Source organism: Halichondria panicea, chromosome 1 (assembly GCF_963675165.1).
Source record: "Halichondria panicea chromosome 1, odHalPani1.1, whole genome shotgun sequence".
Taxonomy (NCBI): Eukaryota; Metazoa; Porifera; class Demospongiae; order Suberitida; family Halichondriidae; genus Halichondria; species Halichondria panicea.
In genome coordinates, this window is record NC_087377.1 from 4,224,615 (window position 1) to 4,244,541 (window position 19,927).

The 19,927-nt window shown below is 41.9% G+C and overlaps 3 protein-coding genes across 14 annotated transcripts in view; 1 reads left to right on the plus strand and 2 right to left on the minus strand.

Annotated features, from left to right (window-relative positions):
• Window positions 1-905: 905 nt before the first annotated feature.
• LOC135336731 (uncharacterized) lies at window positions 906-6,700 on the minus strand. 11 transcript variants are annotated; one of them, XR_010394931.1, is made up of 12 exons: window positions 6,410-6,698; window positions 5,515-5,697; window positions 5,268-5,383; window positions 4,853-5,090; window positions 3,158-3,545; window positions 2,899-3,099; window positions 2,618-2,855; window positions 2,415-2,560; window positions 2,002-2,362; window positions 1,810-1,947; window positions 1,604-1,758; window positions 906-1,187 (listed from the first exon to the last, which is right to left on the minus strand). XR_010394931.1 is itself a non-coding variant. In XM_064532603.1 (5 exons), the coding sequence occupies exons 1-5, from the start codon at window positions 6,489-6,491 to the stop codon at window positions 1,009-1,011; spliced, it is 798 nt and encodes a 265-aa protein (XP_064388673.1). In that variant the 5' UTR covers window positions 6,492-6,700; the 3' UTR covers window positions 906-1,008. The 11 variants fall into 11 exon arrangements, 2 of the variants coding, with proteins under 2 accessions (XP_064388673.1, XP_064388677.1); XR_010394930.1 differs by having other exon boundaries at window positions 3,158-4,020; XR_010394919.1 differs by having other exon boundaries at window positions 6,345-6,464.
• A 1,294-nt stretch (window positions 6,701-7,994) lies between these two features.
• Window positions 7,995-14,588, minus strand: LOC135335616 (heparan-alpha-glucosaminide N-acetyltransferase-like). Of its 2 annotated transcripts, none has more exons than XM_064531184.1 (13): window positions 14,427-14,588; window positions 14,102-14,208; window positions 13,714-13,993; window positions 13,352-13,488; window positions 12,744-12,815; window positions 12,065-12,156; window positions 11,311-11,561; window positions 10,918-11,042; window positions 10,390-10,638; window positions 9,994-10,158; window positions 9,016-9,086; window positions 8,584-8,696; window positions 7,995-8,314 (listed from the first exon to the last, which is right to left on the minus strand). In XM_064531184.1, the coding sequence occupies exons 1-13, from the start codon at window positions 14,503-14,505 to the stop codon at window positions 8,136-8,138; spliced, it is 1,920 nt and encodes a 639-aa protein (XP_064387254.1). In that variant the 5' UTR covers window positions 14,506-14,588; the 3' UTR covers window positions 7,995-8,135. The 2 variants fall into 2 exon arrangements, with proteins under 2 accessions (XP_064387254.1, XP_064387245.1); XM_064531175.1 differs by having other exon boundaries at window positions 12,711-12,815.
• LOC135336770 (uncharacterized) overlaps window positions 14,586-19,927 on the plus strand; it is an 8,566-nt gene continuing 3,224 nt past the window's right edge. Inside the window, exons 1-5 of the mRNA XM_064532627.1 lie at window positions 14,586-14,783; window positions 15,080-15,224; window positions 15,493-15,587; window positions 17,092-17,176; window positions 17,473-17,556. Of these exons, the coding sequence (XP_064388697.1) occupies window positions 14,656-14,783; window positions 15,080-15,224; window positions 15,493-15,587; window positions 17,092-17,176; window positions 17,473-17,556 (537 nt within the window). The 5' untranslated portion in view covers window positions 14,586-14,655. The remainder of the gene's footprint in view (window positions 14,784-15,079; window positions 15,225-15,492; window positions 15,588-17,091; window positions 17,177-17,472; window positions 17,557-19,927) is intronic.

Below are 19,927 nucleotides of genomic sequence, written 5' to 3' on the forward strand. Positions count from 1 at the left end.
TAGTGTTTTGACCTCGAGGAGAGAGTTGGCCGAGCAATTTAGAATGTTTGGCATTCATTGGTCTGAAAGATACAAGTTGCATTTATTGGTCTGAAAGATGCAAGAGTTATACTGCAACATTTAATCCCACTAAACTCGAGTTTTCAAGGTAATTTTAAAGCGTATAAACTTAATGTCTATGCGCATGTTGGTGTTGGGGACAATCAATTATTTTTTTAAAGTCAATTTTCCAGGAAAGTGGGTGTTTTCAAAGCAGGCAGAGCAGTGTGGCTACATCAGTGTTATGCAATCCAGGGTAATGGCTGTAAATATATCCTAGCTGCTTAGACCAGAGGAGGTCCACCAACCATGCGAAGTAATTGTGCAGATGCAGCACATGCATGCATGGGGAGCAAAAGGACAATATGGTCCTATCTACATGTATAAGCCTCTTCACAGGCCTTATAGCCTTGGATTGAAGAGAGAAGCATCCTGCCATGGGATTGAGGCTAAGATCTCTAACAGAACATGAGACTCAAGAAAAGCACACATAGAACCAAACTATGAACTATAGAATATAATATATATTATTTGTCTGATCAAACTTATTAATTCATCACACTATCTAGCTAGCATTTCAATTCTGCGCAACACCAGATTATAAATTGCTGATTGTCTTCATGCACTTTAGCCAATGATCAGTGGCACTTTTCTAATAATTAATACATCTCTGTGGTGTGGCCAATTTAGCAAGCACTCCATAATTGATCCTAATTTTTTTTCAAAATGTTCACCCGGCCCTTATCAATTTATATTCATAGTAAAAGCTTATTCATAGTACAAGCATTCCCTAATCCTTATTCTTCATAAAATTATAAGTATGGCTCTCCAATATTTAACTTGCTCAATATTTAGTTACGTACATGCAGTGAACATACAAGTCATGACAGCAAGCAACTGCGTGTGCATCACAAGCAAAAAGGGATAATCTTACTGAACATGAGTTCACATACGCAAACATTCTGAGAGTTATATTTTGACAAAGAACTCAATATAGTAGCAGTAGTAAACTATGAGCATCCATAGCCCTGTGCCCACGAGGTTAGCGGAGAGGAAGATGAGGTGTGTGTCTGTTTGGTGAGGCCAGCTGAAGGGGAAGTAATCCTGGAACACCTCGTGACTCACGTACACTAGGATGGAGTTCATGCCTGCAGGGAGGAAGAGGGAGGGGTCAGGTGTGTGTGTGTGTGTGTGTGTAGGGGGTGGGGTTCAGGTGTGTGTTTGTGTGGGTGGGGTCGAGTGTGTGTGTGTGTTGACATTAAGGGTGCTGGCCCACCTACGCCCACACACTGTTGCTAAGGAAAACTAACTATGACACTACTGCCAGTAGAGACATGGGTCCTTCACTTATACTTAAAAGTAGTGCCTACCTCAAGAATCAAGAAGAAATATCACCCAGAAGAGGTACAGCAAGCCATTTTTAGTGAATAGCTAAAAATGGTTCCGCTTAGAAAACCACTAGTGCTAGGGACTTGATTTTTATATCATTTTATGCTGTTTGAAATGCTTTTCAATATTACAAAAATTTTTTTTTGAAACATTCTGTGTTGTGCAATTTACATACATTTTTTGCTGTGACACACCCAGTTTAGAAAAATCTAGACCATATATGGACGTTAGCGTGTTCGAGCACACTGGTGGACAGACTCTCCGGACGGCGCTCAACCTCAGCCAAAAGCATTGGGAAGTCAAAGGAGAATCCATTGTGTGCCACGAGAACTATGGTAATTAAGTGATAATCGATAGAATGTGCTTGTGGGAAGTTCTTACCTGGGTAATGGAGAGTGCTTGTTTTATCGCTGACTTGCTTGGTTGTAGAGATCAGCCAGTCAATAAAACAAGGGAGCACTGCTGAGAGAGGTTTCTTGCCTCGAAGCATAGTGGTGGTGATGCCTGTGACCCTTGTAACTAATAGATATGCAACTGTAAATGTACAATACAATTATATAGAGTGTTTTTTACCAGCTGGTGGTATGCGGCGGGATGTTGCTCTACAGGGACAGGAGGAGACACGATTTTGGCAGCTACGTCAGTGATATGATCGTTGTAGATGCTGAAACCGGTTGTCTCGCAGTCGTAGAAAATCAGAAGAGGATTTGCGTTTTCACTGCTAACCCCTTCGTCATTCTCCACCTGGTCATCAAGTTCCGGTTCAGCATCATCAACGTCAATATCAACGGAGGTAGGTTGTGTGTCTGCTGTCGATGACTCCCCATGCCCACCACCCATGTACTCTCCCACAGCGCTCCCCATCCCACGCAGAGTCTGCATGTAGGATTTCTCCTGCTCGTGGTGTACCTTTCTGGCCTTCTTCTGGAGATTCCTGTTCAAATAACTGAATGCACGTGTCTAAACACCTACAAGTATATGTACACCTCTTTTTGAGATGATCTTTGGAGAATCTTTGGCAGCGGTCAGATTCCCACTCCTGTTGCTCAGCTAAGATGCTTGTGACTGTTTGGGTTGGTATGTCCACTCCAATATCAACCAGACAGAAGAGCTTCCACACAGGGCCAAGGTTCTAACAAAGTTTGTTTGTTGCATGTAAATGAAATTGATGTGCATTTTTTTTACATACCTTGTGACAAATAGCCATGTTAGTATTACAAGTATAGTGTACATGGCCCAGGTCACTTTTCTTATCCCTGTAGATAAGAGCCAGTCCGTGAAACCCTTCCACTGTGTTGGTTGTCAACCTCCCACGTTCCGATACATAGATATGCAGCCATCTCGTCAAGTAGCTTCTTGAAGCCCTCCACCTGAGCTTGACAAGTGAACCTGTGCCTGCTCTTATATGGACTACCATCCTCCATCAGCTGTAAGATGCAGTGATCATTAATAGGAAATATTCGATTTTACCTTGTCGTGAGTGCACCAGGGAGAGGTATGGATGTCTAGGCTATAGTGATGATGGAAGTTGACCAGAGCCTCCGAAAAGCGGACGAATGCATTTTCATCACCCTGGGTTTTATCGGAAGCAATCAAGTTGCTCAGTGCTGCCTTGCAACAGCTCAGGAAGGAGTCTATCATCCGCTTACACCTAAAGCCGGTTACTCTACACTGTAACAAAGTAAGTAAGTAAAGACACTTATATACTTGTAAACATAGGGTAACGAACCTCACACTTTCTCTGCTTAATTTTTTGCAAATTTATGTGCAGAGTTTTGGCGCAGTGGTTTGAACAGTAAGTGATTGTTCCTTCTGGGAAGTGACGGCAGTAGATACTGTTCATTGAAGAATCCTTATCTGTGATCACTTCTCGGAGGATAAAGCCAGCAGCCTTGACCCTTTCTCAGAATCTCATTGAACATATCAGCTTCAGCACCTCCTGACGTACCCTCCCAGTTGTGTCCTGGACCACGTTTCGTCCGGTGAGCAAACCACGCAATACAACCACTATCGTGATCGTGTAGTGTAGCCGAGCTGTTGTTAGAATAGTGGCCCCGGGTCTGGTAGAAACCATCATAGGATGCAATCCATTTCTGGTCATCACCCCTGCTCACTATCTGTTGTTGTACATGATCACAGGACCACTCTGCCAACTTAGTGACGTGAATTTCAAGTTTAGTAACTATTCTGTGCCACTGAGTGCTGTAACAGGATGGGAGACCCAAAGAACCACACAATCGCAGGTAATCCGCGTGCAAATAACCGTTAATTAGAAATGTTAACACAGGATAATATTGCGTCCAGGAACAGCTGGAGTTGTGCATTTGGAAAGTACCCACCGATTGAAGAGACACACTCCCGTTAGATACGAAAGATGATAGGCTCTCAGAGTCAAGAGAATACCCTGCCTGCTGTGCTGCTTCAGAAAGACGTGAGAGAGCATCTATTATGACATCTGCTGATTGGGGCTCAGGAAACTGGATGCTCTTGTCATCCGTGCTTACTTCTGCTGTCTGCACGCCGCACCGTGGCAGACAAGCTCATGCTCCGTTTGCACCCCAACACTTGGCATGCTGAACGTATTGTCATCATCTATGCATTTACATAATTATGATTTTATTTATATTATTGTTGTATTTATATGACCTTCTGAGTTCTTCATTTTTTTGGCCTCTCTGGAAGCCTCTAGTTGCATTAGGCGCTTCCTGGAAGACATACTCTAGCTAGCTATAATTTGATTACAGCTGCACCATGTGGTAAGTATGGTAGTACAATGTACATGAGCGCAGCCACAACTAATGAGATAACGCACACGCAGTGATTGTAAACATTGCGCCTGTGCAATTATTGCAGCCATACTATCTGCATTCTTGTGGTTAAATGTTATCAATTTATTACTATGGGCCAGCACCCTTAAGACACATGAGAGAACAGGTACAGCACCTCTAAATAGATAATTATCTCTAGACATCAAGGGTACAAGTTAGCCATCAAAATAAGCCCATTTTGAAAATTATAGGCCAGTATACATTTACCAGTAAGCAACCACTAATAGATACCGTATTACTAGAATATTTTGCTGGTGAAAAACCTTTGTGAATGAGCCAAAAAATTTACTCTTTGCGGTGATCTAACTATTGCGTTCTGGCAAGGATCGTGTGTATTTACTAGTAATAATTTAGGTTTTGCAGATTATATTGTTGCGAATAATTATTGATCGACCATCGCAAAGTTCGCAAATATTTGATGCTCGCAAAACATTCTAGTAATATGGTATAGGCCTTTCAAAGAGCTACAAAATTATAGCGATAGTTTTAAATTTTTAATTCTAAATATGAAAAATTCCACCACACAAAAACAACCCGCTGTAGGGTACATGACCTCTAGCTTGTGTATAGGGTACATGACCTCTTGCAATGCTTACCTACTATGACTAGCCACGTCGTGTTGCCTACCACATTGCTGGCCACGCATCTGTACTCCCCCGTCACCTCAGTGGTCAGGTTCAAAGTACGTGTAGTCTCGTCGATCATAGTACTGATTGAGTTTAGTTCCTCTGTGAGATTTAAGAAAAACCTCAGTACAGGAATGGCTGACTTCCCGATGCTGCGCATGAGATTGTGGCTCTGTTCCCAGTCCATACGAACGAGGAGGGTGTGCGACTGCATGCAGTCAAATAAAGACACGGAATAAAGACGAGATTTCTCTGTTTTTAGGGTACTAATTATTAGCACAATTACCAAAACATACAGATAAACATACAGATGAAAAAAGCGCTGGCTTTGCTTACATTATATTCAATGCAGTTTATTCAAAATTCAGACCCGTTTATAATTCACCGTAACATTCCTTCCCTGAGGCACTTGGTTGGTATATGATCCAAGACATTCCAGGCAGACAGTGTTAGCTCGCTTAGTACACATTGTACTTCTACAGTTCTTGATACCTTGACAACCTGGGTATACAATACTAGCTCTGAATAGTACCACATTACCAAACAAATCCAAACTAATAGCTAACGGAATAGAAGCTGTGGTCGTGGTAACTTCCTAAGGCTGCATGCTTGTAATTAATGTTGCCACATACGTTTGCATACAGGTAGCATACTCCAGGATCCATTAGTCTGACAGTGTGTAATGGAGAGGCCGTTCTTCAGGTAAAAACCTCTATTACAAGTGACTGTGATGTTCTCTCCTGGGTAGAGGAAGATACCAGAGAGACCCGGCACCTCTGACTCGCAATTCACTATCACCGGGGCCTCACAGCGAACTGGGAGGGGGGGGGGGGGGGAAGTAAAAAGGATTAAGGAATGTGATTAAAAAGTCGTAATTAGCAGAAAGGTCAATGCAGTTACTTTAACCATAGATTGAAGAGAGAGGGATAGGAAACGGAGTGGTGCACGTGATGATTTTACATTGAATCTGCAGTGGAGCCTCGAAAATTATCCGCGCTACGCCCTATGAACGAGGCTATTAAGCACACTTTTGCCGGGTAACTCCCAAAGCTGTGTTTCCTCGAGACATAATCTCTTTCAGCAACTTAAAACACGCCTAGTCCATGAGCCACGTGTAGTACTTGCTAATGACTGACCACACCCAGTAAAAAGAGACTTTCCAATAAAGTTATATGTTCCCAAGGCTGTTTTAGAGCTATTGGAACATGTAACGTGTAAGCGTGCTGGTTATGACTACTACAATAGGTATAGACCTTGAAATATAAGTGAGTTGCACGGACTAAGCACAGTTACTTGTAGTTTATTATGCACTGAGTGTAGAAATAGATATTGTTGTGATGGCCTCGATTAAACCGCACCGTAGCGCGGATGTTACTCGAGATACAAACCGTTTCCTATCCCTCTAACTCTTCAATCTATGCTTTAACACACGCTAATTAAACACAAACTCGATTGCGCTTACTTATAGTATACTTAGTTACATTGCATTACACAACAATCAGTTGCTCGGGTTGGAAAGACACTAACAATCTCCTCTGGTGTGTTTCTTTGTCCCACGAGGTTGTGTCGATCTGCGCATGTGCAGGAAGAGTGAGCCCCACCCCCTCATTTTGTTTTTGCACACAGACTTCTTCAGTTTCCATGTCTTGTTGGGAAAGCTGTGGGCCTCAAGGATCCCACTCCTATACAAGCCAACTCCTGGAAGGTCAATTCATTATACTTTCTGTTTCTCAGATGGCTGCCTCTAGTATAGATGGTGGACCTTTGTAAGAGGGCCTAACAACTGTAGCATGGCTCACTTGCCCCCCCCCCCCCCTTCTCCACATACTCTCAGATAGAGTCAATGATTGCTCTAGTGTTCTGACCTCGAGGAGAGAGTTGGCCGAGGTTTGGCAGCCATAATTATATTGGTGTGAAATATGTAAGAGCTGTACTGCAACATGTAATCCCACTAAACTGACTCGAGTTTTCACCACACTAGGTAATTCTGAAGCGTATAGACTTAATGTATAGGCGCAGGTTGGTGTTGGGGACAATCAAATTTTTTTTTTAAGCAAATTGTCAATTTTCCTGGAAAGTGGGTGTTTTCAAAGCAGGCAGAGCTAGCATAACTTATATAGTTGTGAACGTTCAATTTCTTAGTATAATTATATACCTTATTATAGCAGTGTGGCTACATCAGTGTTTAAATATGCAAGCTGCAAGCCAGGGTAATGGCTGTAAATATATCCTAGCTGCTTAGACCAGAGGAGGTCCACCAACTGTGCGCCTAGGTTTTTGCCTTTAATTTATACAGGTGTGCTTGTTGCACTCCTTAGTCCCCTATGGGTAGGTCTAGTTTAGTAATAATAATTATTATGTATCTATACAATTATAATTGAGGTCAATAATATTAGTCTGCTTGCAAAAAGGATACATGTAGCAATACAAGTTAGGGCATGCAGTATAATAATAATAGCACATAATTATTATATATGGATTGAAGCTATAATTATTTATACCCAATAATTGTTTGTCACAGAGACTTGTGCATGTGTCCTTCGATCATCAATCATGCCTTGTAATTGTGCAGATGCAGCCGTGCACATGCACATGTGGAGCAAGAGGAATCTGTGATCTGTAAGCCTCCTTCACAGGCCTTGGTGTTGGATTGAAGAGAATTAAGCATCCTGCCATAGGATCGAGGCTAATTAAGATCTCTAACATGCAGAACATGAGAACATGTCTCAAGAAAAGCACACAGACAATCCACATGCATGCAGGACCAATTAAACTATAATTATGAACTATATATTATAGCTAGTTAATTATTAGAATGGTCGATCAAACTCATCACACTAGCATATAGCTAAAGCTAGCATTTCAATATTCTGTGCAACACCAGCTTTTAAATTGCTGATTGTCTTCATGCACTTTAGCCAATTGATGATTAGTGGCACTTTTCCAATAATTATTACACATGTACGTCTGTGTGGCCAATTTAGCAAGAACTCCATGCATGCATATAATTGTTCCATCCATATTAAATGTTTGTTCAAAATGTTCACCCGACCCTTCATTAATTTATATTCATAGTACAAAGCTTTCCCTTTTCCTTATTCGTATGGCTCTCTAGCTTGCTCAATATTTAATTAATGATTTACATACATGCAGTGAATATACAAGTCATGACAGCAAGCAACTATGCATGCGTGTGCATCACAAGCAAAAAGGGATAATCTTACTGAGTTCACACATGCAAACATTCTGAGAGTTATATTTTGACAAAGAACTCAATATAGTAGCAGTAGTAAGCTATGAGCATCCATAGCCCTGTGCCCACGAGGTTAGCGGAGAGGAAGATGAGGTGTGTGTCTGTTTGGTGAGGCCAGCTGAAGGGGAAGTAATCCTGGAACACCTCGTGACTCACGTACACTAGGATGGAGTTCATGCCTGCAGGGAGGAAGAGGGAGGGGTCAGGTGTGTGTGTGTGTGGGGGGCGGGGTTCAGGTGTGTGTGCGTGCGTGTGTTGATAGGACACTAGGGTACATGAATACTAAAGTTAAATCTAGCCCACAAAAATTGATCCCCAATAGAGAAAACACAGAAAATGGAAAATGGTATGATCTAAGAAAGCAATTGCTGATCTGCGGCGCATACTACCAAACAGCTGTGTGTGTGTGTGTGTGTGTGTGGGTGGGTGTGTGGGTGGGTGTGATTACCTGGGTATTTGAATGGTGCTCCATTCCACAGTTTCAACACGTCAATGAGAGTATAGAACATAGCTAGCAGGAGGAATCCACTGCCGGCCATAGCCAGCGTGTATGACAGGGACCTGGAGGTGGTATGTGGAGTACATGTAATAGACACAAAAGTATGTACAGTACAGTAACATGTACATTGGGGGTCAAAATAGTGGTACGTGTACATATGTAAGTGTGGACTCCTGATGTTATAATCAGGACACTCAACCATGTCTCAACTCAATAGGAAGTATATGAAATCTACCGCTTTGTGAAATCATAACATAATTATGTCTCAAAAGTGTCTACATTAATTTTAGAGATTGCAGTAGCCGATACGTATAGTGCATATTGACTGCATTGCATTGGCCTAGCAAAACACATCACAAGCTAGATCACATGACAGCTCACCACAGGTTTTTGTTGATGGGGATGAGGCCATTTTCCCTTTGACCCTCACACAGCAGGGCAGACAACACACCCTGTACAAAGGAAGGATGAAGTATGTACCATAGCTTCGCAACAATGTTTTGCGAGCATTAAACATTTTCAAATTTTGTGAGTGCCTATGCCATTACAAAAATAAAATAGCAACGTGTAAAATTTCTGTTAACTGCTAACTTGGCTAGATTGTTCACTCGCTAAACAATGTAGCCATAGATTATGGTAGGAAATTAAATGACACAATTAAATTGCAAGGTACGTGCAAAGCCGTAGCAAGCGGTCAGGATGGTCATGTTTTGCCCTGACTACTTTTTGTAGCTGTGTACATGTACATAAAATGTAGGTAATGGTCGTCATTATTGTGATCGATTGTTGAGCCATTCTATAATAGCAAAATTTGTCGCAGATCCAGACAGGGCTATGCTGACTGGTGATGAGGAAATGTGATGATCTTTTTTTAGGTAAAAATTTACCTCTGTATGCAAAAGCAAGGAGGAGTTTCCAAGACCAGTTGACGATTTTTTTAGTAAAATTGTAAGTTGGCCTGACCACTTTAACTTTCTTGCTTACACCTCTGACGTGTACAGAGAAACAGTATTTAGTAGTACATGTACCAACCACCTCTAGAGAAAAAAAAACCACCTCCTCTTTAGGTAAACAAATTTTTATTGAAAGTGAGGATTGAAAAAAATAGCCACCACTTTGAAATCTCTAGGCACATCACTGTTAGTTGTGTGTGTGTGTGTGTGTGTGTGTGTGTGTGTGTGCGTGCGTGCGTGTGTGTGTGTGCGTGCGTGTGTGTGCGCGTGCGTGTGCGTGCGTGCGTGTGTGTGTGTGTGTGCGTGCGTGTGTGTGTGTGTGTGTGTGTGTGTGTGTGCGTGTGTGTGTGTGCATGTGTGTGTGTGTGTGTGTATGTGTGCGCGTGACCTACATGTACACACTCACCAGAAGCACTCCCCACATGATAAATCGGATAACGATGCCAATATGGCGTCCCTTGAAGAACACCAACACACGACCAGCTTGTACGCCCAGCAGGCATATCACTATAGAGTTGAGGGAACTCAGGAGGCCCTCGGGGTCAAAGCTATGATGCAGCTGGTACATGTGCTGTACAGTAGGGGAAACAACGACATAATAATTACAGTCTTTGGGGTCTCGAAAAGAATTGGGATCGAAATAAAACTTTGAGGCATAACCTCGTAATAGAGCTCCTTAAGAGCTACAAAATGCATTTACAAAACGAACACTCCCCAGACAAAAGTAATTTAGACATGCTGTCTAATAAATATGTAAGTATAGTGCGTAGTCAAATACTACTTAAACTGCATGCATGTTCACCTTAGCTGTAGGATGTTGGTAGATGTGATTCTCCCCAAAAAACCAACGATCAATGATCCCTGCAGCACCTCCAGTGCAGTTCTCATATGCTCCCCACTCGGAGATGCCCCCAGGGCCCAGGTAGCCTTGGGGACACGAGCTGTCAGTCAGTAGGAAGGTGAGGGTTAGGGAGAGCAGTTCTAGTAGGAGGATGAGAGTCCATTGTACCCAACTGTTGGCCATGTCCGCTATAGGCTCCCAACAGCTGAACTGTGTGCATGTGTGCGTGTGATACGTGTGTGTGTGTGTGTGTGTGTGTGTGTGTGTGTGTGTGTGTGTGTGTGTGAGTGAGTGTGTGTGTGTGATACGGGTGTGTGTGTGTGTAGAGGTACAATGTAGTAGTGACCCATCAACAGCTAGTCCTCTTATACAGAGAAGTACGTAATCCCTTACCTGACATCAGCACACTATAATAATTGTCTACAAAAGTGAACTAACGCACAATTACATGTAGAAGTTACAATAACAATAATGCTGATTATAACTCACTTTAACTTTCCTCTTCTGCAGTGAGTACACTGCTGTTGAGAGCAGCTCGGTCATGGCCACCACAAAGTAGGAGATAGCAAACCTCTGGAGCACCCCCGGGATACGCCAGGTTGCAAGCTGGAAGTCTAATTAAAGGAAAAACGGAAAAATGAGAGTAATATGTGCACTATAATAATTATGTGGAACACATTATGGGATACGTTATTTGAAAGCCAAAAAAGACAATCAAAATTGTTCAAAAGGCCCATCAACAACTATACATGCACATAGTACATCCCCAAAGGTCATTCTCAAGGTCAAAGTGTATGTACACGCACATGTACATCCCCAAAGGTCATTCTCAAGGTCAATGTACATGTATGTACACACACAGAGCAGTGTTTCCCAACTCACCACTTGTGTTGCTATTGAGAAGTAGTCCGAGTCCAAACAATATAATAGTTCGCCTCACAATCTGATACAACCTCTTCCAGACCGAGTCCTGACTCCGCCCACTAAACGAGAATACGAGGGACACGCCCATTATCCATACGAACCAGGGGAACACGAGGTCAGCAACAGTGAGCCCATCCCACACGCTATGATTGAAGAACCAGTAGCCTCCACCGCCATAGTTGACAAATATCATGATGGCCAGGGAAAATCTGTTAGTAAGAGATAAAATCATCACATGTCTGTCAGAATAAACAAGCGGTGATGTTAAACCATCAATGGTCACTTTGTTGTCTTTCACTTACGTATGAATACATAATTATCATTGTGTTATTGTCAACATGACATCTATTGCTTCGTAAACAGTGCATGCATGTAGCGTATTGCGCAACTTTTTCGAGGGGCTTAATTTATTCGAGGGGCTTAATTGTAATAATGTGAGATATGAATTGAATTGAGATTTTAAGGATTGAAATAGCCACCACTTAGAGAGATGCTGAGCACAAGTATAGTGATGTACACACTGTAACCCACCCACCCAGAACCTACTGGACCCAGTGGGTTGACCACTATATAAAGACAGGCCTCACTGCACGAAATGCATCATACTAGTGCACTAATAAACAAGACACACGACACAGTGTGTCAAGTAACTCAAAGCCCAACTCCACCACACAACTACTCACACACACACACTGTGTGAGAAACCACCCACCCTCTGAAGGCATCCAGGGACATGAGTCGCACTTTCTTCTTGGGTTTAGGATCACTCTCTCTATCAGCACCATCTCTAGTGCCGTCGTTAATCTGAGGGGGCGGGAGGGGGATTACGGTTATGCCCCTACAGTGATTAAACATTGTCAGTATAATGTGTATAAACAATGAAAATCCCATATTATCATTACAAGCCACAATGCACACAGGTAGGAGTACTACCATAATGGAGGGGACAGGGCCATGCAAACAGCTGAGGATGCTGGAACACGAATCACCACAACCCTCTCAGATTATGTCTCCTATGGACATCAACACACATTACCTATACCTACATGTGCCCCTAGGCTATAGTAATTACACTGAACTGTAATGTTAAACCCACAAGCTTGCGTAGTCCACGAATGAGTGCAGCCCTGTATTGTACGTATTATTACCTGTGCAACATTTAACATAAACTTTGCGAATGCTAAAGGCCCTGCAAAAATCAAATCAAAGACCTATACCAGTGCTTATACAACATTGCTTGATCGCAAAGTGTCAACAGTTTTTCTGGTGTGATTTGGCTCATTTGCAAAGGTTTTTTTGCTCATAAAATATACGGTATAGTTAAAACTGTAAAGTTGCTCTAAAAGAGTGAACCGCACCAGAGAAGAGTTTAAACCACCGCTGGCTTTTACCAGTGGCTTTGTCTCTGCCTCCGTAGCCCCGTAGTTGGAGGAGGGGGTGCTCTTACTGGGCGTACCAAGATCCTGTGATAAGACAAAGCAAGAGGTCATTAGGGTCAGGAATACAGGACAAGAGGTCATTAGGGTCAAAAACACAGGACAGAGCAAGAGTTCATTAGGGTCACAGAATACACGACACGTTGTGGTGATAACAGATGCCTGCTATTGTGTTGCATAGTGCTTGTTTGTTGCTATGTGTATGTGTGTGCATTCACTTCCCACAATAATACATGTGTAGATGCACTAGCTTCTATTGTGTGAGAACACACACACTTGAGCATTAATCTACAGGAATTATACAAGGATGGCTGCTCATAAAAATGAAAAATTAAAGCTACATGTACATGTACATACCCACACTGGTCGGTCGGTTTATTAGTCTACTGGTACTAACCACCTCTAGACAAAAATAACCATCCCCTTAGGCCTAGTGTACCACATCAAAGAGGCTAATTTGTGTGCTGAATTGAGAGTGGAGTTTGTCAAGCGTTTTGAAACTTCAAGCACATCACTGCGTACATGTACATGATTCTAATTCTACTCCTGGTGACATCACTCACTCTAGCTGCTGCTCTATCAATAGCACGGAAATGGCAGTACTTGAGTATTCCTTTCTTTATAGCCAGTCTATAGCCGAAGGTGAGACACACCCACCCCACAGAGAGGAAGAGGATGACCACCGCAGCATACAGAATGGCTGTGTGTGTGTGAGTGTGGTGTGAGTGTTAGGGGGGTCAATAGTGTGAGCATTGTAGGGACAGTACTGAGTGGTCTCAATAGAGAGGTGGTCTCTCTAGGGAGGTCAATAGTGATAGCATTGTAGGGACAGTACTGAGTGGTCTCAATAGAGAGGTGGTTCACTCCAAGTTAGACTTAGTGAGAGCTACTTCTTGAATACGGAAGTGGTCTATAGTCAACTCACGTAGATACTCATTCTGCCCAGGATCAATAATAATGATGCTATTGCACTCCTTAACACTATTCGCACTACAGGTGAATTTATCTCTTTGTACTTTCAACAGGTAGTGTCCATGCTCGGCGTATGTGTAAGGGCTCTTGATGTAGCAGTAGCCATCGCCATTGGTACAGTTGAGGTACACAGAGCTGGGGTGAGCTGTTTGGATGGTGAAGCTTCGGTTGTTGTTGGGATATATAGTGTTTGTAGCGTCGTCGTCACTACTGTTCAGGCGGGTTACACTGCACTGAGGGGTGGAAGTGTGTGGGTGGGGGAGGTGTAGGGTGTGTGTGTGCGGGGATACATATCAGTATCGGCTTCAATTTCTGACAAAAGGACATGTAGAGTAACTTACGTTGTAACAGATATCGAACTTGATGCCCACTATCAGATTTTCACTATAGTCGTTGTATACAGTGAGGAGTGCTTGGCCTGTCTTCAAGGTTACATTACCAGACACAGCTGTATAGGGTTTGATATACCAGAGAGTGGTTTATATAGCTAGCTAGTACATTGTAGTATCGAGGTTAGGCCAGTATTACCTATTCGACCATAGCAATGGGCCTAGCCAAGGGATTATAAATATAACTATAATTATAGTGAAATAACACAGGGCTGGCAGCTATAGACTTGTAATTTAGCTATAGGGGCCTGTAAGAAAACACACATCTCTTTTATACCTTTTGAGAAGAGTATCAACACTATAGCCAGCACACTGTGTCGAGAGAATAACACAAATCTTTGCTTGAAAGCAGCCATTTTCACATTCTATTTTGAGATACGCCTACAATTACCTGGACCATAGATACTATAAATTACATGCCTGGACCTTGTGATCAGGTTCAGTTTTAGCTTTGCACAGTGCCGATCTATACCTAGCCTAACCTACAGTGTGCAAGCTGCAATGAAATGGCTGCTGCATTGTTGCAAAGTTTTGGGAGCCAACAACTACAGCTTTCAAGATGCTTGTCGACAAGTACCAGCTGGCTCATGAAGAGGCCCGTGTTTGAGGGACCTGCGTACCCAAAGAGACCAGCGTGAGTTGCTCTACTGTAACTGTAAACTCCACGTGGTCTAATTAGGCCACGTGGCTTTTAATAGCTGTTTATACACCTGTCATCATTGCACTGCACAGTAGATCACTACACATATCTAGTAGAAAAACAGTGATTGTATAATATACATGCAGTACCTTTGCATTCAGTACCACATACTAGTCTCAAAGAATTACGATTAATCGTAAAATATTGCAATTTTTAAAGCCTATGCGCATATGTGCATGCATGTACGCAAAATATCTGGGTCGCTTTAAATTTTATAAATTCTATTTTAGGGGCCCTTACCTCTTGTTTGTGAAGGAGACACTCCCCAGTATCCCCAGCAGCAGTGAAACTGACCACACTGAGAGCATCAAGAACACTGATATCTTCAAGCAGGTTGGAGTCAAATGGCATGCACTGACTGCAGCAGAGAAGCAGGTCTGTGCTCAGTTTATGTTCCCTACTGACTGACTATGATTATTTCGATACTTATCTTTCTTCTATTATAGCCTGTGTAGTTTCTCCAGGGGGCAGGTTGGGGGGTCGTGTTCAACGTACTGGTCCAGGGTAGGGTACTGTTGGAACCCCTCGATACAAAGCCCTGTAGGTGCTTCAGATGTTTTAGTACTGACCACCAGTGTTCCCTTAGAGATACACTATACAAGTACGTACATGTATCTAGATTGAGTTGATTATCCCCATGCAGATTTATGGCAATCGTTCATCAGAGTTGAGGAAACTGCACAAGAATGAAGTGACGCGATTCATGGACAGTCTTGGAGACAAAGAAGCACAGGAAAAGTATGTGCAAATAATTATGCTGATCCATCATTCTCGTGCATGTACAGTGTTAGAAATAATTTTTATTGACCGTAACTATGGTCAAATGTCACATTGACCGGACACATGCAGGAATGCATGGTCATTCTAATTAAACGTCAGGTAAATGACCGATGCCAGTGAGTAATTTCTAACAATGCATGTAGCTGTGCTTAATTTAAAATTAATAGTATGGCTAAGGGTGCAATACAATAGCACGAGTACATGTAACAAGCAATGGCAAGATGGCAAAGACACTAATATTAACCTAGCTTGCCAGTGCTTGTTATGAGTGCTATTAATCCCTTATTGCACGAGTAGCCATACTATTGATTGTTAATCATTTATGATGAAGTTTTAAGGACATCTTTAGCTGCAGTTTCAGTAAAAAAAATTTTTACCGCGGCCGTTTTTGAACGTGCGGTCGTCAAGGCAGTAATTGCATTAACGATGTGCAATTACTGATACGCGATTAATCACTGTACGAATCACAGTGAATAATAGGACAACATGCGAATATTGTAGTTTAACTACGTGTTCATGTATTATTTGACCAATACCGTCAGTAATAATTATTTGATTGTAGAAAGGGTACGTAATTTCTCCTGGTATTGATTGCTGTTCATGTAATTTAACCCTATAAGCTTGCATTATAATGCCTATGCAAGCGAGGTAAACGGTAGTGTGTGTGTGTGTGTGTGTGTGTGTGTGTGTGTGTGTGTGTGTGTGTGTGTGTGTGTGTGTGTGTGTGTGTGCGTGCGTGCGTGCGTGCGTGCGTGCGTGCGTGCGTGGACTGCTACAGCTGCTCAAGGATCAATCAAGTGCAAGTAAGAGTTTCTATAGGCTTCTAGTCATGTTTTCTAATTCGTGGATTTGCAAAATAATGCTTCGTTCTCGAGTTAATGCAATTGCAGCCTTTTCAGAAGAGTGCGTAGAATAATTTGTCCACAGAGTGTTGCTACTCTACTTAGTAGCACTAGAACACTAGCTATTGGTAGCTGCAAGAGTGAGAAAAGAGCTGCAAGGCTCTGCTGGTGTAGCCATTCATTTTAGACTTTTTCCATCGATCGTATTTAACAACAATCATGATCGATCATTACCCACTCTTTGAGGTTCTTTATGATTCTGAATTCTGCCTTGCATGCAGCAATGCAAGAAATGTTCATCGTAATAATTATAATGTGTATTATGTATAAAAGCTAATGCTATAATAGCTAAGCAGCTTTATGTTATGTAGCTTTGACACCTCCACCGAGGCATCAGCACCCGCGGTGCTTTCATTTAGCTTGATTTTCCTTGCATCGTATGTGGTGTTTTTGCTGAGCTCGATAATGTGTACTAGCAGGAGTGCATGAATACTTATAGCTAGGCTTAATACACATGTAATAATTTGCATATTTGTGCATGGTTAACTATATTAAGTTATCAGAAAGTTGTTGTGGGGTCTACCCTCCTGAGTCAAAGGTCTATCCTATCTCCTCTGTAGGTACCTACAGGACCTCACTGAATATCGCCGTAAGAGGAGAGACTATGTAAAGCACTTTCGTCTCAAGAAAATGGAGCTTGTCAAAGTCAGCATAATCTCTGCATGTACTCAGCGTAAATTGTTTAAGCTAGCATTTAGTAACTGATTTTAACTTTTTTTGCATTCAGGTACTAGTTGTATGACTGAGTGTCCATAGCTGGAAATGTTACATACAATAACAGGCAGGGTATTGAAATAACAGTTGAACCCTTTTTTTTAGCAAAATGTTCTGGTTACTTTTCTCATTTCCCCCCTCTACTTCAAAATCCTGCATGACACCCTGTAGAGTGTTGCTTAGTAATGTTATATGGTTGACTACATATCCCCCCCCCCCCCTCTCAGCCTGGATCCATATCCGGTTACAATGTCTTCATGAAAGAGTTTAGGAATGACTTCATACAAGGAAACAATCCGGAGTCCTTGAAGGTGAGGAGAGATGGTCTGTCCAAGCTACATCTATTATAAATACGATACTAACGTGAATAATAATAATAATGCTAAGATAGTGAAAGCACTGTGGGTGCTGATGCCCCAGTGGATGTGCCAAACCTACATAACATAAAGCTACTAATAGCGTTTTTACTCTGTCTATTCGTAGGTTCGTGTGTCCGTTTATTTCGCCATAGAATATTTCAAAGACGAAGCAGCCAGCCATTTGTGTATACAGGCACTACAATAGTCTACGTGCTTTCTAAGCAGCTTAGTTGACCAGAGTACAGCATGCACTTCCATCGAGGCAGCAGCAAGGCATAATCGACTGGTTAGTGTGTGCACAACCATTGACCCACACCCATCTCTAAGCCATGGCCACTTCATTAGGGGTGGCGATAAAATCAAGCTAATTTGGTGGGTTGGGATAACCTTTTGAACCACAAATACCAACTAAAGTGACGGAAGCCAGATTTTGGGTACATGACTTCATGTATTTATGTGTTTTTGTCTGCCATCTGGTTATTCATGTACTAGTCCCCTGTGACATGCACCAGTGCATGGGGAGTATCAAATTACAAGCATGTGTGGGCCCCTTGAGAGAATGGTGGCATGTACACACATTCCATATCTAATAAAAGCTTTGGGATTTTTAGTATCATTAGTTTTGCTAGTTATTAGTCTTCACTATGAGAGCTGCAAAGATAACAGGTTCTTTACTGGAGTTGTGTTGCTGCTCAATGAAGTGTATCTGCATGAGGTGCGTGTATTTAGTTAGGGAGGATTGAAGCAGCCAACCATGACTGCTAATTGCATTAGTCATGGTTGGCTGCACTTTAACTTAAATAGCGTAATTAACCGACTTGAAATCGTCAATATACTGTTGTAAATTATTCACCCCTATATAGACTGTTCAATCAAGCGTAACAGTATAGGCGTGTCTTGTGATATCAGTAACAGTTGGTGTAAGCAATGACAAAGTGAAATTTGCAAGGTGCGCGCGTGCTAATGCCTCTCGGCATGTTTTGTTTCACTGTATAGAAGTGGAGCTAATATGAAGACAGAAGTCGATCTACATGTATCTGATGTGATGGCTTAGTTAGAAGTGAAGTATTTTGCATTTCCTGTCAATGAATAATTAAAAAAATGGTGCAAAGAGGTCAGAGTTCACAATGGCTGCTGCAACTTTTGGCAGTGTGCCGCAACTAATAGCTCTTTCCTGACTCTTTTAGCTAACACACAGCTAGCGCTTTAGTGCAAGGCTAACTCATAAGCTGAATAGAAAGTTTTGGCGAACAGATGGTGCTACGAAAGATTCTACAACAGCCTTCACTGTAAGTAAAACTAGCCATACCTCCAGAAAGTTGTCAATCCACGAATTAAAATCCAACGTGGCTAGAAGCCTATAAAAGCTACGACACATTGCAACCGTTGAACAGTTACAGCTGGAGTATAGACACACACACACAGCCCGTGCGACTACGCCTCAAGGTATAATTAACGCAACAGTAATTAATACATGTACGTAAAAATTAATCTGCATACAGTGATAAGAGGAATTAACATGAGACTTGAGAATAATAATAATGTGGATGTAATAATAATGTGGATGTAATAATAATGTGGATGTAATAATAATGTGGATGTAATAATAATGTGGATGTGTTGATGAATATAGTAACGTAATAAATTTCCCAACAAAATTGTGTATAGGAAATAAGTGGTAAGTGTATATTCATGGGCAGACTATCTTCACAATAAGTGATATACATTGATTCTCGTAGTCATATTTTTACAGTCCAACATTCCATTTTGTCAGCTCAATCAGCCATGTTTGTTAAACCACAAGTTCCCCCTTCTGTCCAGTTCTGTTCTCCTCTTGTATCGGAGTGGTATTGAATCTGTAACAACAAAAAATAGTGACTAATTATTAGAACCTTTCAAGAAACGTTCATAATGTAGGTCATTATTTTAACTCTCTGTTGTGTACCTTACGTACGTCAGTGTATTAGTTGCCTTTTTCTTCTTGTCAATAGCTGTGTACAATGTAGCTCCCTCTCCCCGATAGTTTAGTGTTGGGTTGACTGCCCACTCTCGAGTTTCTCCCATTCTCCCCTGGTTGATACTCACCACACGACCTTGTTCTTCCCAGGCCAGGGCCTCTACTGGGACTGGGTTTAGTATAGTAATTTGTTCCCCATTGGCCATCTTCCTCTACCTGTGCGCGTACAAACATATACATGTGCCTTCAAGTACAGTTTGGCAAATTCACCATGCATTTATCACATTAGTTTACTACAATGTTTTTCAAGCATCAAAACAAACTAACTGTGCTAATGGCTTCGTTCAGTGTGTACTTGTACAACAT